The sequence below is a fragment of the Phoxinus phoxinus genome, assembly GCF_949152265.1.
Source record: "Phoxinus phoxinus genome assembly, chromosome: 11".
In the NCBI taxonomy this organism is placed as follows: Eukaryota; Metazoa; Chordata; class Actinopteri; order Cypriniformes; family Leuciscidae; genus Phoxinus; species Phoxinus phoxinus.
Window position 1 is genome coordinate 21032566 of NC_136886.1, and position 26180 is coordinate 21058745.

The window sequence follows — 26180 nt, forward strand, 5'->3', positions numbered from 1 at the left end:
AACGCAAACATTTTCCTAGTATGCTAGCTGCAACCATTTACATCCAGTCTTTGTGCCAAGCTAGGCTAGCGGTGGGTGCGTCAAACAGACTTATAGCACGCACGGAGATGAAAAAGGTATGTATGGACTTATCTAACTCTGGGGGATAAGGTGAATAGGCTAAAGTCCCAAAAAGTCGGAGTGTTCCTTTAAAATATGCTTTTTCCAAGTCAAAAAAGACAACGACAACATGTTCTTTTCTAATGAAACCATCTCTGATATAAGTTTCCAGTCTGATTAATTGATCCAAAGTGCACTTTCCACGTCTAAAGCCACATTGATAAGATCTCAGGTTTCTAGATATAATGTAATGCTCCCTTTAGTGGCTTAACTGTGTCACTTTTCTCTCCAACACCCTTATGAAGGACCATCTTAGATGGCTTCATAAGTGCACTATATACTGGAATATACACCAATACTGGAAGACCTCCAAGGAAGAGTGTTTAACTCTTCCCCTGCCATTAATGGAAATTTCCATCATTTGAGACAAACGTTTCCCTGCTACTTACGGCTAGCCATGTTTTCACTGTTATACCGTAGGGTGCGCTATGACACCTGAAAGAGTTCTGAATCTCCGGATCAAAAGGCATGTAAAAAAGCAGCAGAAACCAGTGATATCATATGCTATAGGACTGTGCAAGCATTAAGGGCTTTGATGGACTCAATCTTCATCTACTGTATGATTTGATCATCGTTCTGAATCCGATCTGGATGTAGTATTTGACAAAAATGCATTTTTCTCAGCTTTTTGCTAATTTTTTTTTTTTTTTTAAACATTCAAGTGTTGATAAAAAAGAATACATGAAGATATTCTTTTGATATATTGCATATTCACATGCTCATTCAACAAAGTAGTCTGGGGACCATGAATTATCAAAAATGCTGACTTTGACGGGTAACTTTTTTTTTTTTTTTTTAACACTGATGGGGAAAGAGTTAAAAAAGCTAAAATAGGGTGACAGTGGAGTGTAAAACCTGCCTAGGCAAATATGTAAAACCTCAAAATGAGGTACAGTATAACAAATAATTTTAAATTAAGCATTTTAATTACTGCATGACAAAACAATTAGCATTAATCTGTATTCTTTATACATCTACTTTAGTATAAAAAAAATTAAAGCTAAAATTTTAAGTTTAAAGCTATTTCTATAAAATTTGTTTTTAAAACACAGTATTAGATTTATTTTTGTTACCCTATAGTACAGGCAAATTTGTGTTGTATTCCTCTCACACTACTGGTTAAAAATGTGAAATTAAGAATTTGTAATGTTTTTGCAAAAGTCTCTTATGCTCACAATTAAGGCTGTATTTATTTGATCAAATCAAACTATATACATTTTTTTATTTAATTATTCCAAACTTAAGCCTCACTAAGTTTTTAGTTTTTTTTTTGTGCTGGAAAAATCCAAATATCTTTAAAACAAGATCAAACTAGACTCGAAATTCTTAAAGGGATAGTTCACTTTGAAATTAAAATTCTGTCATCATTTACTCACCCTCAAGTTGTTTCAAACCTGTATTAATTTATTTCTTCTGCTGAACACAAAGAAAGATATTTTGAAGAATGTCAGTAACCAAACAGTAGTCTGTACCCATTGACTTCCATAGTAGGAAAAAAAAATACTATGGAAGTCAATGGGTACAGACTACTGTTTGGTTACTGACATTCTTCAAAATATCTTTCTTTGTGTTCAGCAGAAGAAATAAATTAATACAGGTTTGAAACAACTTGAGGGTGAGTAAATGATGACAGAATTTTAATTTTAAAGTGAACTATCCCTTTAAAGGAGAACTCCGGTCAATTTTAACATTGAGCTCAATTTTTAGTAAATTTGGAGTGCTGTCAATACAGAGAACAACGACAAAAATCGGTGTTGCCTACACCGTGTTATCCTCTTTTTAAAATTTACACCCTATTGACTTGAATGGGGCAAGTTTTAAACTTAACCAGTTCTTAGTCTTATCATCCTTGATGTGTCATTACAAGTGCCCAGCCATGTTGAGTGATTCCTTAAGAGTGAACACGAGTGAATCTGACTGCAGTAGATGTGAAAGATATGAATAAAAATGATGTTATATCAGCCAGCGCAAATACCTGTATTTAGTTCCTGTTTTCGGTCGAAGTCCAAAGTAGTCGATTGTCGAGTTCACGCGCATAGGTTTAGTTACTATGATCACGCGCGTGAACTCGACAATCGACTACTTTGGACTTCCACCGAAAACAGGAACTAAATACAGGTATTTGCGCTGGCTGATATAACATCATTTTTATTCATATTTTTCACATCTACTGCAGTCAGATTCACTCATGTTCACTCTTAAGGAATCACTCAACATGGCTGGGCACTTGTATGACACATCAAATATGTTAAGAGGATAAAAGCAGGTTTAAAACTTGCCCCATTCAAGTCAATAGGGTGCAAATTTTAAAAATAGGATAACACAGTGTAGGCAACACCGATTTTTGTCGTTGTTCTCTGTATTGACAGCACTCCAAATCTACTAAAAATTGAGCTCAATGTTAAAATTGACCGGAGTTCTCCTTTAAGAAAAAAAATGCAGGTTTGCAATTACAATTCACATTGTGCTGCAATGTTATTTTTGTCTCTCACCGATTTGTAAGCAGCTCTATCTGCGTGTTCTTGTCTTTCTCCAGTCGACTGTAGGCATCTCTGTGTCTCCTGAGCTCCTCCTCCATCATGTTTTCCGCTCTGGTCTCCTGGTCTTTTAGCTGCTCCTCCAACTCGTGAATCCTGTTCAAGCACAGTCCTCATCATTAACATGAATCTGTGACAGACCTGCTGAGACCCGTTTTGACCTTTTGGCATTTAGCAAATGCAAAACTTTTGCTAAGACTATTTTCATAGAACGCTTTGCTAGAGGAAAGAATCTGCTCTTTAAAGAGACAAGTATGCAAATACATATGCATATAACATAGTTCTAATGAAATGAACTGTGTGGGTGGGTGGACTTTGAGTAGCAATTCACCTATGGACCAACTGTATGTTTCCCTGTTTCAGCTTGGACTTCACATCCCCGTTCATCAGAATCTCATTTTCCAGCTCTGTCACTTTCTTGTCCAAGTAACTCACCTGTGTAAGAAACAACAATGAATGTAAATCTCACTATTAGTGGCTGCTTCTGAACCAGTCTTGACTGAATGACTATCAGCACGACCATGAAAAAAGTTTTGCAACAAGAGTACGTTAAAGGTTTTAAAAGTGTTTGCGTGTATAAACCTGTATTGATCCGGTTTTAAATAAATATAAGAAACAGGTGTTTTTCAACTATGAGCACATTTGGCCCTGTAGACATTTAGAAAAGAAACTCTACTCTGAATTCTCTCTCTCTCTGTCTGTGTGTCTTTGTCTGTGCATGTCATGCCTTGTACCTAGAATTATGCACTTATAGGTTATATGCTATATTTAATAGATCATGGGCAGCGCTAGGGGTGGGCTTTTGTATGTTTTTAGCAGAGCCATAGAAGTTTTTCAACAGCTCTGTTTTTTAATAAAGCCCAGAATGTTTTGTTACCTTGTCTTTCTTATAGATCTTAAAAATTATAGAAAAATAATTGTGAATACGATTACAGCGTCCACGTTTACCTAATGGTGACAAGTGTATTTTACAGGATTATATTTTCTTCCTTTGTATCAAAGGTACTTGCAACGTGCTTTTGCAGTATTAAGCATTGTAGCCAATCACAGACATTTGTTGAACGGAACAGCCAATCAGAGGCGTATTTGATATTCTTGATACTGCTCTGTAGTGCTCCATTACGCATCTCCAAAATTATTAAAGGCTTCATTCTTAATCCAAAAAAAAAAAAAAAAAAAAAACTTTCTTGCACAGTCATATTCAGTTACCATGAATGAATCATGTGAATGATAGCATATTTTCAATTCAAAACAGTTGTCACATATTAAACGTTTATATACTTACATTTTACAAGGCATTCTTTGACTGTTAAAAGTCGCGTAGGAACGGTCTTCAGTGAACGGTAATGTGTGAATACTTTACAAACACAATAGGACCTTTCTTTTTCTTTATTCCCTTAAATGGCAATAATAATAAAAAAAAATACTAAACATTTCTGCACATGAACGCAATTGAAAAGCAGGGAAAAAAACAGTGTTTTGGCAACAAAAAGAAAAGTTCTGAAATGCGTTCATTAAATCAAACCATGGGACATAAAAGTGCACAAACACCCAGAAACAAAATCCAATTTAAGTATCAGCATCATCTGGACCCATTTCAACCCCTGCATTAAAGCAGGGCTATGCAGTTTCGTGAGTTTCTTCGCTGTATTCTCGCTTTTTGCTCGCAGGTCTCTCTATAGAGCTCCCCCTACAGCTTTGGAATAGATATTTGACTACACTGTGGAAAAACTCAGATACCAGAAGCTACGACATCAAAGCAGACGGGACATTCTTTAAAACGTCTTTTTCATTCGGGTTCGAACAGCGTGAGGGAGCGCAATAATGTTACAGAATTTTAGCAGATTTTTTTTGCCGTAAAGCAATTCGTTACATCGACAGACCTGATATCACGTGATACTTCCTGACGCGGCCCGCCGGCCCAAAGTTGCAAGGGTGTTTTTTCCGCTCACAGGCGATAGCGGGGTGCGAGACAACCACCATTTAACCCCCAAAAAAGTAATATAACCATTCCAATGACTCCGAAGCTGTTCAGTTATGGTAAAAAAAAAAAAACTGCATAGTTAACCTTTAAAAAGCTTACACATATACGGATGTAATTTTCTGAGCAGAGATCAGTACTAAGCGTGCATTTTAAAAAGACACTCCAAAGATAGTCTGCATTGGTGATGCGGTTTTCAACGGACTATGATCAGGAAGTAGATGAGTGTCCTGTGAGGGGATTTTACCTTCTCAGCAATGTCTAGTTCACAGGAGTCAATGCTGTCATTGAACAAATCCTCTGTGCTGCCGTGACTACTGCTGAGGTTACTGTTGTGGAACAGCTGCCTGTTGGACCCACATGCACACAAAACAAAAACAGGTACAATTTAATCATGCATCGCAATAAGACATAAGGCAATTATATTTTGATTTATCACACAAAACACCAGTTCGTTTTGTGTACCCTCAGCATCCAGATCACATGCTGACAGCTAAATTTTGCAAGAGGAACGTCCCACTTACCTCTCTGCTCAGTTCTATGGATGGGTTGGACTACACTGCATCAATACTTGCAAACTACGCTACCCATACTGCATCACTGCACCCATCCGTTCTATATATCTACATTCAATGCCTGTGCATCTTTAGGAGCACTGCGGTTACAAGCAGAGGCATTATGAGAGCTGGAGCAGTGCCCGATCCAGTCCACCCACCCACACAGAACCAAAAAGTACTCGTCTAAAAGACACATGCGCATGCGCAGGCATGAACACTATTCTCTTGTCCCACTTGCATTAGGCTCTGAGAGCCGTTAACTTGTGTGTACACAAATACACATTCACACTTATGCAGAGTCAGGTCTTGGTTGTCACTTTGTTTTATTTCTGTCATTGTCGTTAAAACAAAGACTTCACACATGAAAATACATTATACAAATGACACACATTGGTCTCTCCCTCTCTAGCTCTGTTTTCCCTCTCTCTCTTGCACTCAGGTCAGCTGTGGCAGGCCATTTTCATCTTGTCACTGTGATTTAGAGTGGGAGACTGGTTGCCAAAGGGACAAGAAAAACTGCCATTCACCCACACAATTTTTGCCACCCAGCGTTTACACTCCCGCACAACATTGGATCAGATTCTTACAATTAAACACAAGAGAACTGTCTAGACGAGACACACACAAGTTTGTTTTCCTATCCTTGTGAGGACATTCCATAGGCGTAATGGTTTTTATACTGTACAAACTGTATATTCTTTCCCCTTACACTGCCCCCGCCCTATCCCTAAACCTACCCATCACAGGAAACTTTCTGCATTTTTACATTTATAATAAAACTTTTTTTTTAAGGCTGTTTGAATTATAAGGACTCATGAAATGTCCTCATAAATCACGTTTAAGTTGTAATACCAGTGTAATACACATGTCATTATACAGTTTTGTGTCCTCATAACTAACACGCACACTTTGGATTTAAATAGGCAAATACTTAAGGATCATTATTGCAGTGATTATTATGTTTCTAGTGTGTTATATGTTTGGGAACAGTTATTTTAACCCTAATAGAAGGATTGTGTAGCTTTTTATTTCTTAAACAACCATGTAGGAAGACACATTTCAATAATGTTATATAATAATCAATGGCCAATAATCCTGGATGACAAAACCAAGATTCATCAGGTTCAAATTGTGAAAGAATGGTTCGGAGCATGAATAATTGTTTTCACGCATGAATTGGCACCGCTGAGTCCAGACCTTAAGTTCTCTGAAAGTCTTTGAGATGTGCTGGAGTGTAGACTTTACACAGTGCTTAACTCTTGCATTGTCAATACAAGACCAGACCTTATATATCTACAATAATAAAATATAGCTTAATATAACCCTAACTTTGTCACAAACATTGTTCTAATCATCACACATAACGGATTTCACTCTATATTTCTTTGTGTTGATATGGGGAACAAATATTCAGAGCCATGGAGCATTGCATTTATATGTGCTCCAGACCAGTATCTGCAAAGATTGGACCCCAACAACCCCTCAGTAATGTCACACCAAATCGTGTGACTTTACTGAGGGGTTGTTGGGGTCCAATCTTTGCAGATACTGGTCTGGAGCACATATAAATGCAATGCTCCATGGCTCTGAATATTTGACAATAATGTGAAAAAACAGTTTACTTAACTTTGAAGTCTACAATTTCACTAAAATCATTAAAAAAATAGAATAGAATAGACATGTTCATATTCTCATCTTCCCTTTCCCAAATTGTCTTTACCTTGTGATTAAATATTTAGCCTGCCAGATTAATATTGATGATATGACTCTAAAAATTCACATAAATTCTTATTATTAAACCACAAGTGGTGCTCACAGTAGCAGTGAGGGAGATGGAAACACGATAATGATTAACAGAAGCATAGACTACACAAACAAACACTGAGCAGAGTGATATGGAGTGACCTACCTTCCAAATGCAGTGCTGGAGATCTTTCTGTTCGGGCTGAGAAAAGAAGAAGAAAAAAGATAGATAGATAGATTACATATAGTATAAGTCTCAGTTTGATATTGATGAAAATATTTTTTTCTTCCATTTTTAACAACAGTTCAGTAAAACACCATATATGTACATTGAGGGTTGGCTTGCATATCATATATATATATATATATATATATATATATATATATATATATATATATATATATATATATATAATAACACAATTGAATGTTTGACCTTGACAAAAGCAGCCAATGCTACAATTGTGTAAAAATCATTGTTAAAGATTTACTTCTTCCCAAATGATGTTACTTTCTTTTAAATTAGTTTTTAAAAATAGATTTGTACAACAAATAACTGAATAGTAATTCAACACATTGTATGTGATTTCAATCATAGGATATGGTCAAGATGGTCAAGTGATCTGATGTGGGACAGATCAAAATACAAACATGCTAGTTAATAGATCTCAAAACAAAAACATGGGATTTGTGGACCTTTTAAAAAAAATAATGGGACACCAAATTGTACCTTATCAGTGAAGTGTCATAGGCTTTATTCCATTTTTGGACATTGCACTTAACCCAGGCTCACTCACAACATATTTTAATATAGTATCGGCCTTGACAAGTTCAGATACCTCCAACCTTACCAATGCTCACAAAAAGTCTTTAAATAGAGTTTTCAACGAATTAGAAATGTATATGGTACAGCACATACTACAATTCATTCAAAAATTATCTCCGGTTCATACACACACACACACACACACACACATATATTTATCGCTGACAGCTTTTTTCCAGCAGTGACAGAATGAGGTGTGAACTAATGCATTTCTTGAAGCAGTCTGCTGACAGAGCATTTAGCTTTCATTCCTCCTCTCTATCCCTCCACCCATCCTGTCTTTTTCTCTTTCTTCCCCTTCTATCTGATGCCCTCTTCCCAAAACAACATGAACAGCATGTTCCATCTGATCTAATTTCTATTTCATCTTTTATTTTGAAAGGCTAAGATATGAGTGGCTAATTACAAGCCTCCTCAAAAGAGAAAAACGTTCAAGTAAACTCACTGACAATCTTTGAAACCAGCAATGATGAAGAAAAGAAGAGAGAAGATCTGGTTGTATCTCCGGATTCTCAACAAATCATCAGAATCCAAAGGCTTGCGTGTTTGTTCATGTGTGTGGATGTTGATGTGAGTAAGAAAGAAGAAGAGACACCGAGAGACGGCAAAATAAGAATGCGTAGAGACAGATTAAAGTATGGATGCGTCCAGGTGCTAATAAAGCTCTAATGGGCACTAAAGTGGTGGGCTGGATGATGTATGGAAAAGAGAGCGAATCATTAGTGGTGCAGAGAGACTGCAGCAAGATATCAGAGCCCTCATATACTCACATTAACTCCTAGAGGAAAACCCTGCTTCTATCACCCTGTCGCTTTAATATTGTCTATTGTGGCCCCGGGAAGAGAAGGAAGAACAAATAACTTATAATCCTCCCAGAGAGCCTCTAATGTGTATTCCAGGCCACTAAAAGCTTATTTCCCAGATGTGAGGTATCAATCCTTTGACATTACTGAAGAGAAAGACAAGTCCATAACCACTAAACTTTAGTTTCAAAGATCTAACTCTAATCCAAAGTCTTCCTAAGGATGAGCGCACAACCAGTGTATGACAACCGCATCTGGATGAAAAAGTTTTTCATATCTTTCATAACAAATGTAAACTGTAGTCAATGTTGTACCTGTTGGTTTTGAGGTTTTTCAGCCTATTCTCCAGGTCATTGAGCAGACTGACCCTCTTACAGCACTGAGAGCAAAACATGTCCATCTGGTCACCAGCGCGGCGCATCTTCCGAGGAGTCTGACCAGCACTGGATGGGGTGAGTGAAGGTCAAAATAAGAATATAAGTGCAATGTTCTCCCCAATAGAAGCATCGTGTCCATCCAAACATCCCTACATTTTGAGTCAAGTATATTTCTTAAGAACTATTGAGTCTCATTCACTAATAATTGCGTGGATTATTCGTATTTGTACACACAGGAGAACTTCTCACGAAAAATCTCTGTCTAATTCACAACACTTTTACACGCACATTAATTTGTTCTTAACATCGATCTGGGGGCTCATTTATAACCGTTGCGTATGCACAAAACAAGCCATGAAAGAGGCGTACGCAAGGCGAGGCCTTCCGATGCATAAGTTTTGATTTATAAAAACAAACTTGAGGGGAATATTTGCACACCTGCACGCAAACTCTGACCCATTTGTACGAATATTTTGGAGACGGAGCAGTTTGGCGACACCGATGGTGAGCTTAGGGACTGACAGCAGATAAAGGAAAACCACTTTAAATCTTCATTATGAGTTCTAATCATAAATACAGTGCATGTTCAGAATAAATAAATAAAATAATGATTTAAACTATGTTTTACATTTGATATACAAATTTAGATTAAATATACCATTCTCATTAATGAGTTGCATTACAATGCATTAAATCATTACGAGAAGTTCCAAAAAAAAACTGCGGTCTTATAATAAATAGAAATATTTGTAGCGGATGCAACGCTTTTGAACACTTTTCCTGTGCTGTGTTTTAATGTTATAACTATAGCAAGGATTGCTTAGAGCATGATAATAGTAGAAGTTATGGTCCGAGAAAATATTTTTGTGCAAATAATGATCAATAATGCACAATAAGGCCTATGTTTCCTTTAAAAATATACAACAATTACAAATTCTATTTGGCCAGGGGAAAATATTGAGAAAAACTTTTTCTGAAATGTATTTTATAATATTTAATTTTTTCAAAACAATATTATCTGCGCATATGAGGAGACACATCTGCGCACAATCTTCTGCTGACTTGGATTTATAAAGGGAATTTTGCGCAAGTTCTGGCGTACGCACGGTTTTATAAGTCTGAATATTTTTAGCTGTACGCCATTTTTAGCTTTCGGGCTTACGTACACTTTTAGTAAGGACCCTACGCACAATTTTATAAATGAGAAACCTGATGTTAGTGAATTCGGAGTAGCCTATTCTGAATGAGTGTGCACGAGGTTAGTCATTTGCATAAAACACGCCCAAACCATCTCCATATAAGGGCTTTCCACACACTCTTTCGTCACTATCGTCAAACTTGCCGCCGTTTGCAGACGCACTCTAAAGATGCAATAAAGATGCTCTTGAGCAATGCCAAATGTGCAATTCTCACAATAAACACCTTTTATACAGATAGCTGATATAACGCAGCTTTTCTTACTCTTTAACTGTATATGATGGAATGTAGCCTATTTAAGATTAAATAAATTTGTATAATTTTATATATGGATTATAGAATACAATTAATGCAACTTCAATATAATTATAGTCGTTCTAGGATGAAACGGCCATGTAGAGCAAGTGCTTTTTGCGTTCGTGTGGTTTTAGTTGTTCCTATATTTTTTCGTAAATTTAGAATAAATTTTATTACGAAATGTTCGGAGAATCGTGAGATGTTCTTAAAATCGTTCGTAACCACATTTTACACACAAATGTGTGCGTACGCATTCTGATTCACGCATTCATTGTGCGTGAATGAGACCCATTGTTCTTATTACATTTCTTCTTTGGAACTCCCAAAGAAAATATTTGTATAGTGAGGATCAGGGGATGGTTGTAACAGGAAGTGAGTTGTAACAGTCACTTAAGCACTTAGAAATTAGGTACAGGGTTGCAGTCACTATAATACATGACCATCCTCTTTCTGAGGTGGTAGCAGAAGTTGTAAGACTCTGTGTACAAATATAAAGCACTTACAGGACAAAAAAAATGTTGGGGGTAGAACAATCAACATTTAAATTGTGGGTTATAACTTGATTTGCAATCAGATTAGTGCATATTAGATGACATGCATCTTAAAAATCAGCAGATTCCCTTTCATTTGATATTTACTACATTTCATTTACTACTTTCTGCTTTCTTGCATGTTAAAAAATAGACAATGGCTGAACAGACAGGAAGGGTAAAATGTTTCCCCTTTTATTATTAAAATTAAAAGTAAAAGAAAGTCAATTTGGTTAACAAAACAATATTCTACTTTCTACTACGTGTTAAAAAAAACATTTTGGATAGTGTCAGGACTAAAAAGCATCATAGTGCTGTTTGAGTGAGGAAGTTTCCCACAGTCAGACCGTTCTATCCACTAATACAGTTACTAAAAGAAATCTTGTGTAATGAAGGCTGATATCTGGATTTCTTAACTAATTATTCTTTCATTTTAAAGTAAATCCCTCTGAAAACAGACCCAGGGGCAGTCAGAGAGAGAAACACACACATAGACAGACACACACTTACCTGGAGGAAACAGAGGAGCCCAGATCTGAGCATCCATTAATGCGGATCTCATCGTCTGGACAGGGGTTGCTAGGAGTGTATTCTCCATCCTCTCCTTCTCCATAGTCCTCAAACTGCTCCTCATTTAATGAAGCAGATGAATGTGTAGATTGATCAGAAGTCTCGGAGCGATTACACATCTGACTAAACCTGCAGCAATGAGAGTTTTTTTGTGCGCTTTAGGCTTTGTCTGCAGATTATTATTTTTTTTCACTTAAGAAAGAAATTATTATTCTGTTCACGCATTCCTTTACAAAATCAATAAACTCAGCCTTATGTATATTGAGAAAACGATAATAAAAAGTAAGCGAAAATTAAAGTACTCACTTTTCTCCTGGGAGGCAAAGCCCAATCCTTTCCTCTTTTTCTCCAGTTCTCCCTCCATCTGAGATCACAGATGACGGAGCGCTGTCTACTGCACTGTCTCTGTCTGACTCTCTCTCCACCCCTCTGCCTTCCTCACCCTCCTCATCCTCAAGCATCGGGCCATCTAGGCACTCCTGGATGGACATTGATGTCTGTAGCCCGGCCTGTCCTGATTGTTCTGTCAAAAGCAAAAGAGATTAAACTGTTAGAATAGTCACAGCACAACACCTAACTAGGGTTACATAAGAACAAAAAACATTCTGAAAATATCACAGACTCATTGATGTCTGTCAGAGATAGAATCTCGGTTACACTTACTTAACCGAGACATCTATAGACAACTAAAATCACTTAATACTAGATTAGGGTTAGTGTTAGTAAAATAAGTTGACTTGCAATGTTATAGTAGGATGTCTGATGCAACCACTGGGTCGCACCAGGAGGACCCACAAAGTGGGCGGCCATTTTGGGGGACAGGCAGTTTTAGCAGATAATGACTGGTAATTGACATGTGCAAAGTTATATGGTTAGTATATGTTTAAAGTGGACTATCAAAAAAGTGTTATCCAAAAGATTCTGTGAGTGACAACTGCATTTATCAAACCACAAACATATTTGTGTGTCTCTGCAGAGAACAAGGATACTAACAGTTTATCTGAATGGTGCAGCTATATATATTGGTCATATTTGTGACTGGAGGCATACTGTGAGTAACAACAGGAAAAATCTATTTTAAATCGAGTGTTAAATACATGTGCAAAATTATTAGCAATGTACCTCTTAGTTAGTTTTACATAGTTTTGAAAAACTTTTATTTACACCATATAAACGTAATAACTCTAAAAATGGCATGGGCTTTAAACTTATTATTGTTTACAAATATCATGAATTAATAATTTTATTTCTTTATTATTAATTTGAGTAAATATAATTTATTTATAAATATTATGTTTTTGTACATTTTACTACCTAAATTAACCCTAAGTTCAATCTATCAGATATTTTAAGAGACTTTTTTTTTTTTATTGGATCCAATGACTTTAATTACATTTAGTTAAGTTTTTATCAGAAATAATATGATATGTTCCTATATTAAAAACTTAGAAAGGAATATTTACATAGCTAGCCATGATAGGACCACAAAAAGAAAACACAAACGTTTCATCAGAGCTACTGGCTAAAATTGTGTAGACACCCATGTTTCCTCTTTGCATTCTGCTTGGCATTTACAGAAGAATGGGCACAACTGGGAAAGCATAAAGCATTCCAACCTCTTCCCAATTTTAAATCAATCAGACACTGCTTCTGTGGTTTACAAAACTGGCTCTACAACTAACAGTCACTTTTGTAAGTTGATCACACAGCAGGGTGTGAATGTGTGAGAAAGAAAAAAAGTGCTTTTTAGTATTCTGCTGTGCTGAACATGAGGGGGTAGGGATACAAAATACCAGTGTGTGTGGTCAGGGTGCTTGATCAGCGAGTGGTCCTACAGACACACACACACACACACACACACACACACACACAGCATTTTTTCTTTCATACTCCTCACATTTCGTTGCAAAGGACAAAATCAAATCAGGTCACAAAACTGAGGTTATTATGTGATCTTCTATTTGTGAATAGATCTCCTCCTCCACAATATGATCATTGACTGTCTCAGCAGGGTATGGTTACCCATATTTGAGCACCTGATTATAAATGCACACAACACGCCGCAGCATGAAACATGACATTCAAAGCCCTGCAGGAAGCTCTTACATAAAGGATATGAACATCAATCCGTAAAGCTAGAAAGTTAACTGTCTAAAACTCTGAAAGCATTAATATGCATTTGTGAAAAAAGCACAAAAGTTCAGTGCTTGCCTGGCAAAAGCTGTTAAGTTCGCATTTCACAGTGCAATGCCCCTTTAGGATAGCATTACATAATGGGTCTCTATAACATGTTCATTTATGAACTTCTGAGACCTGACATGACTTTACACAATTAACAATTGTGATAGGTTTATGTTAAACTTTCTACTGTTTTCTTTGTTCAACTGAAACCAGTTGGTAAACAGAGCCAACTGCAAATAACCATGGCAGGATGAAAACAACAAACATATGAATGATCAGGAGTATCTCTTTAAAAAAAAAAAAGAAAAGAAGTGCCTGAAGTGCAACCATTCGTGTCGGAGTGTTGCCCACGAGGATATTGGCTCCAACTTCAGGAGGATCTCTTGATAAAAATCTGTTTATTACAGCACAGGGGTCAATGATGAGTTTATTGATTTGTTTCTGTAGAAGTTGATAATAACAATAATAAAAAGACAAGACACCCTTTTTTTAGTTGTCATATAATTTTTGGTTGATGCAACTATCCTGATATCCTATGGAAGAAAAAAAAAAACTTTTCTTAATTCTTTGCCATATTCATTTATTATTATTATTATTAGGGAAAAAACAGCTTCAATGCTTATGAAGCTGCTGAAAACAAAACAAAACCATAAAACAGACATGACAAAGTGTGTCCAATACCTTAAAATATCACAGATTTTTTTCACACAAGATTATTTCTGGTTATGAATAAATAAACTATAGGCTAATTAAAAAAAAATTAAATGTTACATTTTTACTTTTATTATAAAACCACATTACATTTTTTAGAGCCAATAAACTTTGTTATTAAATTGTATAATAACAATACAAAACCATAAGAAAACCAACATGAATAAATAGGTACATTTCTAGAAATGGGAAACATGTGTTTTTGTAAGTTATAAACTATTTTTCTTTATCACGGACACATGTTGGCCACTTCGACATCTTTTATATTCTCATCTTTCCCAGCTGTCATTGACAATATCCAAAGCTATTTTCAACACAAACACAATGTTGTTAAGGACTGAGAACTTGTTAAATAGCAATGACTATTTGTCAAGGACAGTTTTCCACAGTCCACTTAGATGCATTATGACACAAACTTACCACCCAGCAGCCAAAATATAATACTTTAATGGGTTTCAATCATGAGTACAGTGAGCTAAACTAAATGAGGCTTGCTGCACATGTACAGTAAGTAAGGGGCTATTTTAGACAGAAAGCAAGTGGTGCCCATTAATGAAATGACTTAACCAGCTGAAGTGAACATGAAAAAAAAAAAAAAATCTTGTAACAGTGCAAATTCAAACACAAAAGGTGAAATACAAGGAAGAGTAAGCTTATATGACAACCCTCTCCACCTGCCTCTTACATCATTCTTGGAGAAGTCTCGATCCGTTTTGTGAAACACTGATCCCAAAACCACAAACTGGTTTAGTCAGGTAATTACATGAACTACAAAAACAGAATCTAGGAAGGTAAACGCATGCAATATCACCAAGGAGACATTATAAAAAAACATATGGTCCTTCCCCAGGGCAGAATGGGTGCAACTAAAGGCAACTACAGAATCAATGGTGTACATCAGGGTCTCCTAGACCCTTTTTGGAGTGTGACGGCTCATGTTCGCCCTTGAACTGAAGAGCCCCAGGGCCCTGTTCTCATTTCCATCTTATTAACAACGTATAATCATAAGCTCTATTTAACTGCTCACTGTCAAGAGAATTTAGCAATCCTCACCAGGCTGCTTTATACTCACTATTTGTGAATCAAAGCAAGTCAAACGTGTCAAATGTGCAACAGCACTATAGTGCATACACTCTTGGCTAAGATCATTAGTTTACACAGTCACCATATCTCAAGAACTTATGAGGTTTTGTCAAAAGTTTATTTACACAAATGCACTGTAAAAACTGTTGCAATTAGCTATCATAACTTAAAATTTAGTTTTAGAACAACTTCCCCGGATTTAACTCAAATAAGAGTTGTCTGTTGGACACATTTCACTTTCATTTTTCAAGTTGATACAACGTAAAATTTGAACAGTGTGTGAATAATTTTTGGTAATTCAAAGCTTCAAACAAAAATTCTAAATTCTAATTTGAATTTGCCATATATTTGTATACTGAAGTAAGGCAAGTAAACAAAAAAGGTTCCAGCATGTATTAAGACAAGGGTCAACTAATGAATGTGCATTTTTAATTACATGATTATTCCTCATAAATATTAGGTCGGGGGAAGTCACATTTTATTGAAATGGATTTTAATGGTTATAAACTCACATAACTTAATAGCAACATCAGTTGGCCAACCCAATGGGTTGATATTTGTTATACAACCATATACATTTCTGATATTTCATGAATTTTTTCATAATTGTTTTGATATAAATAAAAATAAACGAATAGGCTTATAATGGGTTGTTTAATGGCAGGTTTCTGATAGCCAAGGAATTAAGGTATGTTCCTATTGAGAAAATAAATCTACTATGACAAATATTCACCAGAGGAAAATTTATTCTAAATTGAATCTATTTTGAATCTAGAAACTAATATTAATATAAATTGTATTTTTTTTTTAAATGACTCTGTACAAAACATGATTGTTCCATTAGGTCAAAAACAGGCTCAGGTGTTTTTGTCACATAATGGGAGGAGAGGTTGCTATAGCTGAAGGATTTCTATGGAATGTTCTTATTTGTCAGCTGTAAGCTCAGAAAATCTTTGGACAATGCTGTGTGACCTATGAGAGGTATAGCATGATGTATAGCAAACTACACTGCATCTCAAAGCTAACTGTGTCTTATAAGTTGTTATTCATCTTTGATTAAAATATCAATTACAGTAGGAATTACACTTGTGATCCTCATGGTCATAAATTGCCACATTGGAAATGAATGGGAGATGAATTTCATCTAGGCCTAGTGGAAACTTTTGGTGCTGTGCCCAAACAAAATCTGTAAGCTATTTTTTGTTAAATCAAGTTAAAATTTAGAATAAAACTTTTTTTTTTTTAGATTCATGGCTTTAATTTTCTTACAGTTTTAGAGTAAACCGTGTTTTGAAAATATACATTTCAAATAAAATAAAATAGTAATTTTGTGAATTTTTTCATAACAATAAATGTAAAAAGAAGTTCAAAGTAAAAACTAAGTTCATTTTTGATTGTTCAACTTTTTTCACTTCAGCAATGAAATTTAGAATCAGAATCAACAAAATCCATCTTACCATTTATCAAAATCTATTTACAATTACCTAAATAATGTTATGAGATTATTAATGTTTTAAATATAACACTTTTAATAAATAAATGAGATGTTGGGAAAAATGAAATAATCGAAACCAAAACAGCCGGTAAGTGGCGGGAAGTCGTAAATCATAGAATCATTCATTCATGATTCAACCGATTCGTTCAAACATGCTGAATTATTCATGAATTAAACAAGGCCCTGTCTCAAATGGCACACTTCATATGCACTTTCGGTCTCGTGGACTTCCAATGGCTGCCGCGTGCGCATGTCCATTAAGTCCATAGGGTGTCCCATTTGTCATTTTAGGTTTCAGAAGGGTGCTCACGAGTGCCCCGTTTAAGGTCAATAATATATGCGCCCTCGATGTCGATGCACACTTTTGCTGAGCCTGCACTGATGCGCAGACTTCTTCCCGACAGTGAAAGTGGCATTACGTCACGAAAGTGCGGACTCGTAGGAAGACCGCAAGTGCTCAGGGTGCCATTTGGAACAGGGCCCAAGTGTTCCCTGGCTTTATGATTGGGTCATTGAATCATTGACTCACCCAATTAGTTCAAAAACGGTGAATCATTCAGGAATAAAAGACGCCGTGTATTGCTGGGAGACGCAACTTTTCTGCTTTGTTTAGAACTATTTTCGTTGGCAAAATCAGTCAAAATTGACAACGTTGTGTATAAAAATAGTCTATTCAAATAAATCAACTTGTTGTTTATTGAACTGCTGCTGCATAAAATAACTTCACATTTTGCAATCATGCTGATATAGAATAGCACTCTTGCTCATATGTGACAAGGGATGACGTTGTAGAGTGCGGTCTCATAGAATTATTAAGTTGTTCTCAGACACACGCTGAGAATTAATTGAGAATTGAAAATTGATTTAAACAAAAAGTTTAAACAAAAGCTAAAACAATAATAATAAAAAAAATGTTTTGCAAAAAGGGCACTTATCTAGTCAGAGACCAAAAGGGCAGGTCCTTGAGCACCACTTGGGGTCTATCTGATTCTGTGCATATGCCTTAATCTAGAGTCTAATAATATTGCTGCTTGTACGTCTTGACTAAATCATGGCCCAGCATGGTATTTTACATAGCCTACTACAAATATGGAACTAGCAGTTTCTGAACTGAAGATACAAGTGTATTTTCCATTTTATAATGATTACAGTCAGTGTAATACTGACTCACATTTCTCACTCATCCGAGGAGACAATTTTCCCTCCTACACACACCCAAAAAAAAAAAAAAGAAAAAAAAAAAGAAGATCTGTCAAGGCCAAACTGATGCACAGGAACCAATGAGTCACTATCCTGAGATACACTGCAGTTTTTGCAATCCAAAGAAATACACAACATGCCCACACCAGGGTATTGCCAATAGCAAAAACTCCCTGCCAAGACCAATTGCACTTCCCGAAATCTGAATAATGAATAATCATAAACCTACTGTTTCCTTCTGTGTAATGCAATATATTAGGAGTGTAATGTACACAACGGTTCAGAACAGGGGGGAGGGGGGTTAAACATTGGTTTACTGAACAAATTGTGTCTCTATCTTTAAATGAATTCAGTTTATACAGTAAGTTTAAGGATAAAAAAAATCTCTGCTAATGCTGTAAACTTAGTAGTGGAGCCCTTACTTGCACATTACTATAATATGAAAGACTAACAACAGAGCCCAAACTATTAGCCTAAATACAGCTGCTATATCTTTTGATATTTTTATATTTTCTACTCAAATAACAAATTGTATGCAAACATGTATACTGCACATAAGGAAGTTTTTGCATTACTTTCTAAATTTAATTATATTTTACTCCAATGTGTTGTTGAAATATATTCATTTACACACATGGGTGTCATTTTCATGACAGATATTTTAAACATACATTAAATAATCAAGATAACACTAACAGGTTAAGTAAAATATACTATAGGCTAGTGAATATACAGGCTACAGTGCATATATTTAGTGAAAGTTAATTTTCTAGCTGACTATAATGACAAACAAGCTGGACACTGAATGACTTGCCTGAGGTACCTAATGTAATGCTACGCGGGATAGCTATTGTTTATAAGCTGTTTTACTCATCTCTTTCCGCCATTGAAACACTAATTGAGAAATTACACGAGATATAATACGTTTCAGTAAGTTGTACCGTATCTTTCAACATACCTTCAGATGTTCCTTCATGACATATATATATATATATATATATATAAAATATAGGCCAGTGATCTGTCACGCCACATTAAAGAGCATCAAAACGGCATTTATTGTTTGAATTCCGTGAAAAAATTGACATAATTTGAAAAATGACACTGTTTCTTATCGAAAGTAACAAATAGCGGAACTTATTGCAATTATTGATGCTTAATGTTGGTTAGGCCACAAAGCTGTATTCGTCTTGTACACATAAGACACAAAAATTCTCAGGACGAACAAGTGTACCGTTACACCCCTTACTTTTAAAATCACTTAAAAATATATATTTAAAATTTACTTTTAATCAAACAACAAGGAAGAAAAAATAGTTTTGTGAGTGACAAGGTAAAATGAGGACAACCTCAACAATGGGCTAGGGCTTGATGGGGCAGCAGGACGCACTCTATGGGTGGTGTATCGCGGTTTTTCGGTTCGGTTTGAATATCGTTACACCGCACTATATATAGTGTATATTAGTATATATATGGATTGCACCTGGCTGCAGTAGTTTTTTTTTTTTTTTTTTTTTACCAATATCCAGTTAACAAATATATAGCCTATAGTGTGTCTTTGTTTAGAGAGAGATTGCATTACCAGACCACATCGCTCTGCTGTGCAGCTTGTAAAGTGCATCGAAACCTGCACTGTGCTAAAGCAGTAACTCAAGCCGAGGGGTTTTGTGTGAGAGATATGCCAGAAAAGCTAAAATTTCTCAAGGAAGCTTCTCAGAATGTCATACATATAAAATAAATGTATGTGTTAAACATCATATTCAATAATGGTCAATGGAAGAAAAAAAAAATATTCTGACAGCTTTCCAGAGGTTTTTATACAATACATTAAGTGTGTGAAACAAAAGTGAACAATTAAATGCAACTTATGTACTGGTCCTCTTGTGTCTATATTTAGCAGACTCAAACAAACATATTGCAAAGAGAGAGAAAAAGAGAGACCGTTAGCAGGGGGGAAAGACAGGTGACATAACAAATGTCAGCAAGATGATAGATAGGAACAGCAGTGTAGCAACACTAGCTGAAACACATTTGCACACACTTCCATTAACAGTTTATTTTTAAAATCCTTTTTAAACATTCAGTATTTTTTTTTAAATGCAGTATGATGAAGTTCAATGAAAAAATCAGTGTAATGGGGATCTTTATCGAAAAATGTAACAGCTGTCCGCAGGTTTAAACATCCCCTTATTTCATCTAAATAAACCAGACAACTACAATTCTAAGAAAATGCTATGTTTGTAGGTTTCAGTTAAGCAACTGACAACCATATTCAATGGCACTTGAATCATACAACACTCAAGCATTAACCCAGAACACATTTGAAGACTAGCTTCATGATGAGGTGCATTCCAACCTGTGTTTCATGAACATGATTACTGTCAATTATCAGTACTCTTTTTTTACCATTGACAAGATTGTGAAATTACAATGAGTATAGTATACAAAACTTTACAGTGGTCTAACTTTTACCAGGTTTTATGGAATATGGAAATTATTGAATATGCTAATGTCTTCTAATAAACACTCTCTTCCTCCTTTTGTATGTATGCATGCATGTGTGGTTTGAAGTGACAAGGTCACAACTAACTGTGAAACTATTTAACCTACATATTAATTATGTCTGCTAGCCTACTAAAAAATTACTTTTAGGTTTATGAACACACAAGCTGCCAGCTGCCCTTAATTAACAATTAATCTAATTATCATCTGACTGCAGGGCAATCAGACAGTTTAACAATGAGAGTAAGACAGGTACAACAGAGAACTGTTTGGAGACCAACAAAAGACAACAACATCTGAGACTACGGGGAAAACAAGTGAATGTTAGAAGTAACACATGAGAAATGAACAGGTAAATGTAATCATTAAGTGAGCAACACAAACATAAAACCCTTGACATTAACTTTTCATATTCAAAGTCCATTCCTTTCCCCTGCCAAACACAATAAAAAGAGCTAATTTTACCCTGTCTCTCACAGTTGAGGGACCATGATCTCTTCCACTCCTCACAGTCCACTGTTGTCATCCAATTCAAATCCAACAGGTGAGGCCTCTTCCACTGGTAAGCTTCTGTATCAAAATCTGTAATCCACTGCCAAGGACAAGAGAGAAAATCCTTATGCTGACTATTTTAATCAGCTCACTTCTTGAATGAATCTAATAGTTTCTGAAACTTGTGAAAACACACCGCACAATTCAGGCTTGCTTGACCACACACCCTCCCTCTGCACACTCACAGACGCTCTGACAGGCTTGTGTGTTTCCAGCCACTCCTACTCTCCCCTTCTCAAGCTCTATGGCTGTTGCCAGGCAACCGGGTTTCAGGGGAGGTCCTGTGGGTGGAGCTGAAAAAAACTGCACACTGGCTCCTGTATAAAGCATTTGCATATGGGTAAACCTAACCACTGTGGCAAGTGCATTAGTTTGGAAAGTTGAGAGGCTTGGGGACTTGAAACAAAAAAACTCAAAAAAGAGTGGATCGCTTTCAGATCAAGTTTTAAAGTAAAAAATACATAAATAAATAAACACGTGAAAATAAAACTTTTTTTTTTAACTTTCAAACTATTTGTAACAAAACAAGGGGAAGTTGGAGGAGACGATATTAATTGCAACACACCGCACACAAAGGCACCTAACCTCACAATTTCATTTCCTTCTTTTGCAAGACCAGTTTGTATTGTGCGAGTGTGTTTGAGCATGATTCATTGTGAAACTGGATTCGTGTGGTTGTTTTGCACTATTGCAGGCTTGAAAAAAAAAAACATTCAGTCAAAACAACAACAGTCTCTCAGAGGTGAAACCTACTCTTAAACTACTGCTACATCTGCTTTGAAATCAAATCAAGAAACAAATTAGATGTACAAAAGCATTACATGCTAATTATTTCCTTGAACTGTCCTGTTTCCTCCCACTCTGATCATTCTATCAAATGACCTGTGATTTCTAAAGCCCAACACTTTGTCTTCTGACCCTTTTTATTCTCACAGCTCCTGTGTCTCCCCATATCATGTTTCTCACTGTGTGTTTAGCATTAGCTCAGGTACATTTTCACCATCCACAAACCTGTCTTCAGTTTCCCGCTTCACGTCACATTAATACAAGTGACCCCAAATCATACAAAAACACAGCCAGATCTTTCAGCCAAACCTCTTGAGGGAGTTTCAAAACAAACACACTACTACCTTTATGGCTCTCATTTAGACAGTTGTATCTTGTTTCTTCTGGTATTTATCAGAAGAGGAAGAATAGAATGGATGGTGTTAATTTTTCAGAATGGTGTTAATTAATCAGAAGATTTAAGGGAAGGTGGAGAAATATTGAGAAAAAAGAGAGATGGTGACAGAGGGAGATGAGAAAAAGGGGCTCTTTAGGGGTGAAAAGCTAGTTATCTGGAAAGGAATCTCTCATCGGCTCTCTCACAGAAAGAATTTGGCCACAGGTCCACCAATGGCTGCAAGCTATTTGTTTAATGCAATTTGTTAAAGCTTTGTTCTCCTTTCCTTGTAAAGGGTATCAGTGATTCTATTCAGACTTTGCCGTCCAGAGTGGACAGACTGAATAAAAGCCTTAAAAATGTTGGTAGAATACATTTCCTTCCCTCCGTTCCTCTTTTTAATCAAACAAGTGTTCAGTCCTCAATTATTTAGAATTAATGTGTAGGCTTATTACAGTCCATTGTGAGATAAAATGTAAAAAAGTAGACTTACATTGACGCCTTTGAGTCTTAAAGGGATGGATGATTATGATTTCACTTTTTAAACTTTAGTTAGTGTGCAATGTTGCTGTTTGAGCATAAACAACATCTGCAAAGTTACAACGCTCAAAGTTCAAAGCAAAGGGAGATATTTTGCTTTTTAATGGCTAGTAGGGACTACACAAGCTTCCTCCCGGGTTAGTGACGTCCCAAACCCAAAAAATTACATAAACCCTGCCCCCGGAACACAATTTATAATCAAAACAGAATATGCTAATTGTACCATTAAGCATCTGTTGTAGCTCCGCCCTCTGTGTCGGGAGAAACGGCTCATTTGCATTTAAAGGGACAGAAACAAAAACGATGCGTTTTTGCTCACACTCAAAAAGTGACATTTTAACATGCTATATCAAAATATCTCTCTGGTGTTTTGAGCTGAAACTTCACATACACACTCTGGGGACATCAGAGATTCATTTTCTGTAATAGGTAATTATAATAATTAATCTACTCACAACTAATAATAATAATAATAATAATAATTATTACATAGAGACGTAGCTAAATCTACTGTACAACGGTAGCCTAATATATTTCTATCAATATCTTAAAATTAAACCGAACTTTTATTTTGACGGATTACCGTGAAGACTTTTGAGTTTCTGCTTGTTTATGATATGATGATAGTTTGTTCTAAAAAAAAAAACCGGTCAAATGCTCATGAAAGGACTCTCAGAGTGGCTCTGGAGAACTGCAGATCAAATTTATATCTTTTCATATCTATCGTATGTCAATAATCAAATTGATATATTTTCATATCTATAATATTTCAACTTCATCCCTCGTCCAAAACTCAGTGTTGTCTTAAAAAAGTTATGACCACTGCATATTTACACTTAAATCGATTCTGGTCTGTGCTTCGCTTAAGTGTAAAAGCATCTCCGCGCTGCCCCTGTCCAATGGGTCACACAGCTTTGCTGCATAGATTTTGATAGCTGGACAACTAAATAAAACCAGTGGTGTGCCAAAGCTGATGGGTAAAGTGGGTGCAGATGCGAGATGAGAGACGCGGTTTCCGGCGGATGGATTACATCCTTGGTTTAATACCACTTAAAAGTGGGTGGGATTATAGACTGATCGTTATAGTTGTACCGCCTCTACTGCAGTGACACAAACAAATACGTGAAACAAACAAACGCACAACACAGGAGCACGGCCACATGTGGAAAATTCGAATATTCAAGCCGTTTATCTATTTTCTACCCCTGAACCTATATAAAATCAAGTCAAATAATTTTTTTCTTTTAAACTAAAAACTAATAAATTAGCCATTTTCTCATTTTTCACATGACATACCAACGCTATCTCACGACCAATTCGTACGAATTTGTACGAGTGATTAAAAGGTGGCTAATTCGTACGAATTTGTACGACCTCACTCGTACGAATTTGTACGATTTGACTAAACCCACGTGACGGTTGGGTTTAGGGGCGGGGTCAGGAGTAGGTCATTCGTATGAATTCATACGATTTTGGCAAATCGTAAAATATGTACGATTTAGCAAAAAACGTACAAATTCGTACGAGTGAGGTCGTATGAATTGGTACGAATTAGCCACCTCGTAAAATTCGTACGAATTGCCTTGAGATCGGGTTGGACATACATAAAAAAATTGCCTGTGAAATTTCACTAATGTCACCGCACCTTAACAAACCTAATCAACACAGAAATGTGGAAATGTGAAGATTCTTGGTTACACTTTATTCCGACTTTAGACGTTCTATTAACTATAAGTAACTTTTCAACTACATGTCAACTAACTCTCATTAGAGTATTAGAAGGCTGTAGTAGACTGTCAGTAGACTGGTAGGTTATGGTTAGGTGTTAGGGTTAGGTGAATAAGTTTACTTGTAGTTGCCAAGTTACTTATAGTCTGTAGAATGTCTGTTGGGGGACCAATAAAATAAAGTGTTAGCAGATATTAAGCAGACAGTCTACTAATACTCTAATGACAGTAAGTTGACTTGTTGCAAAGTTACTTATAGTTAGAATGTCTAAAGTGGACTATCGAAATAAAGTTACCAGATTATTTTTTTGCAAAGTTCAAAATTTTAAATACTACCTCAGGAACTGACAGACTTTAATAAACAAAGAGATAAAAGGAGAACTTATTGAGAAAGAAAGGAGGCAGAAGATGTGAAGCAATAACCTGCAAAACAAAATGTTTTGACAGAGTGGCAGTAGTTGTTTAATACAGAACTGTAGGTGTTTGGACAGTGGATTTGCATGCATACTAATGAACAGAACTGGAGACATAATACACAAAAAGTCCTTCCCCCATCAAGGTAATGATTTTCAGAATGGGTTACTCATATACAGAGTTATTACATTAAAAAAGATGTGCAAACATGCACACAGAGAAACTGAGAATTCAAACAATAATTTATACCAAGCATGTTCACACAGTCCTTGGTAAAATGGAAGGCAAACATAAGGAACTATAAGTCTGATAACCAAAGGTGTAGATTTATAACCCAATCCATTTGCCATGCTTGAAGAATTCTAGTGATGAAGAAACATCTATCACCATTAAAAATACTTTGCAGGGCTGTGCCAATAATGCAGTTTCACTCCAGCAGATTCCAGCTATAAAACTGTCAGAACTGGCAAACTGCTGAGGTCATCAGATTGGTCAATGTCTTTTGATTTCTAAGAGTGCCTCCTGCTTGTTCTACCTCCTGTCTGTATGCAGACTCGTCACCGCTGTGGATGAGGCCGATGACAGTGGTGTCGTCAACAAATTTCAGGGGCTTAACAGAGGGGTCTTTTGAAGTGCATTCATTTGTTTATAGGGAGAAGAGCAGTGGGGAGAGAATTCCACCCTGAAGAGTGTGTCCTATAGAGTGTGTGATAGTGAGGGTCCTGGATGTGAGTTTCCCCAGTCTCACTAGCTGCTAGCTGGGGTTTGGAGTATGTGTGAAGTGTAGATCAGAGCGTGGGAGGGGCTGGGCTTTTCAAACCTACAGTAAAACATTCAGATCCTCAGCCAATTGTTGATTCTCCACAGATTAGGGAGACATATCTTTACCAATTAAAGTGGCTGACAGAAAATAAACCCACTTGGTAAAGATATTAAGAAAACAAGAGTTCTGTTCTATAATCCTCTGTTTTCTAACATAAGCACCATCCTAACCATTACGAAACCTCAAGTGGTCGATTTGGAACACTCTACAAGC

The 26180-nt window shown here is 36.2% G+C and overlaps 1 protein-coding gene across 1 annotated transcript in view; it reads right to left on the minus strand.

Moving 5' to 3' along the window:
* The window catches only part of rab11fip4b (RAB11 family interacting protein 4 (class II) b), a 30355-nt gene extending 8716 nt beyond the window's left edge, over window positions 1–21639 (minus strand). The window contains exons 1-9 of the mRNA XM_079629306.1: window positions 21438–21639; window positions 21215–21341; window positions 11884–12100; window positions 11518–11706; window positions 8921–9049; window positions 7144–7179; window positions 4925–5024; window positions 3028–3131; window positions 2652–2792 (exon numbers count right to left, since the gene is read on the minus strand). Of these exons, the coding sequence (XP_079485432.1) occupies window positions 2652–2792; window positions 3028–3131; window positions 4925–5024; window positions 7144–7179; window positions 8921–9049; window positions 11518–11706; window positions 11884–12100; window positions 21215–21275 (977 nt within the window). The 5' untranslated portion in view covers window positions 21276–21341; window positions 21438–21639. The remainder of the gene's footprint in view (window positions 1–2651; window positions 2793–3027; window positions 3132–4924; window positions 5025–7143; window positions 7180–8920; window positions 9050–11517; window positions 11707–11883; window positions 12101–21214; window positions 21342–21437) is intronic.
* Window positions 21640–26180: the final 4541 nt, after the last annotated feature.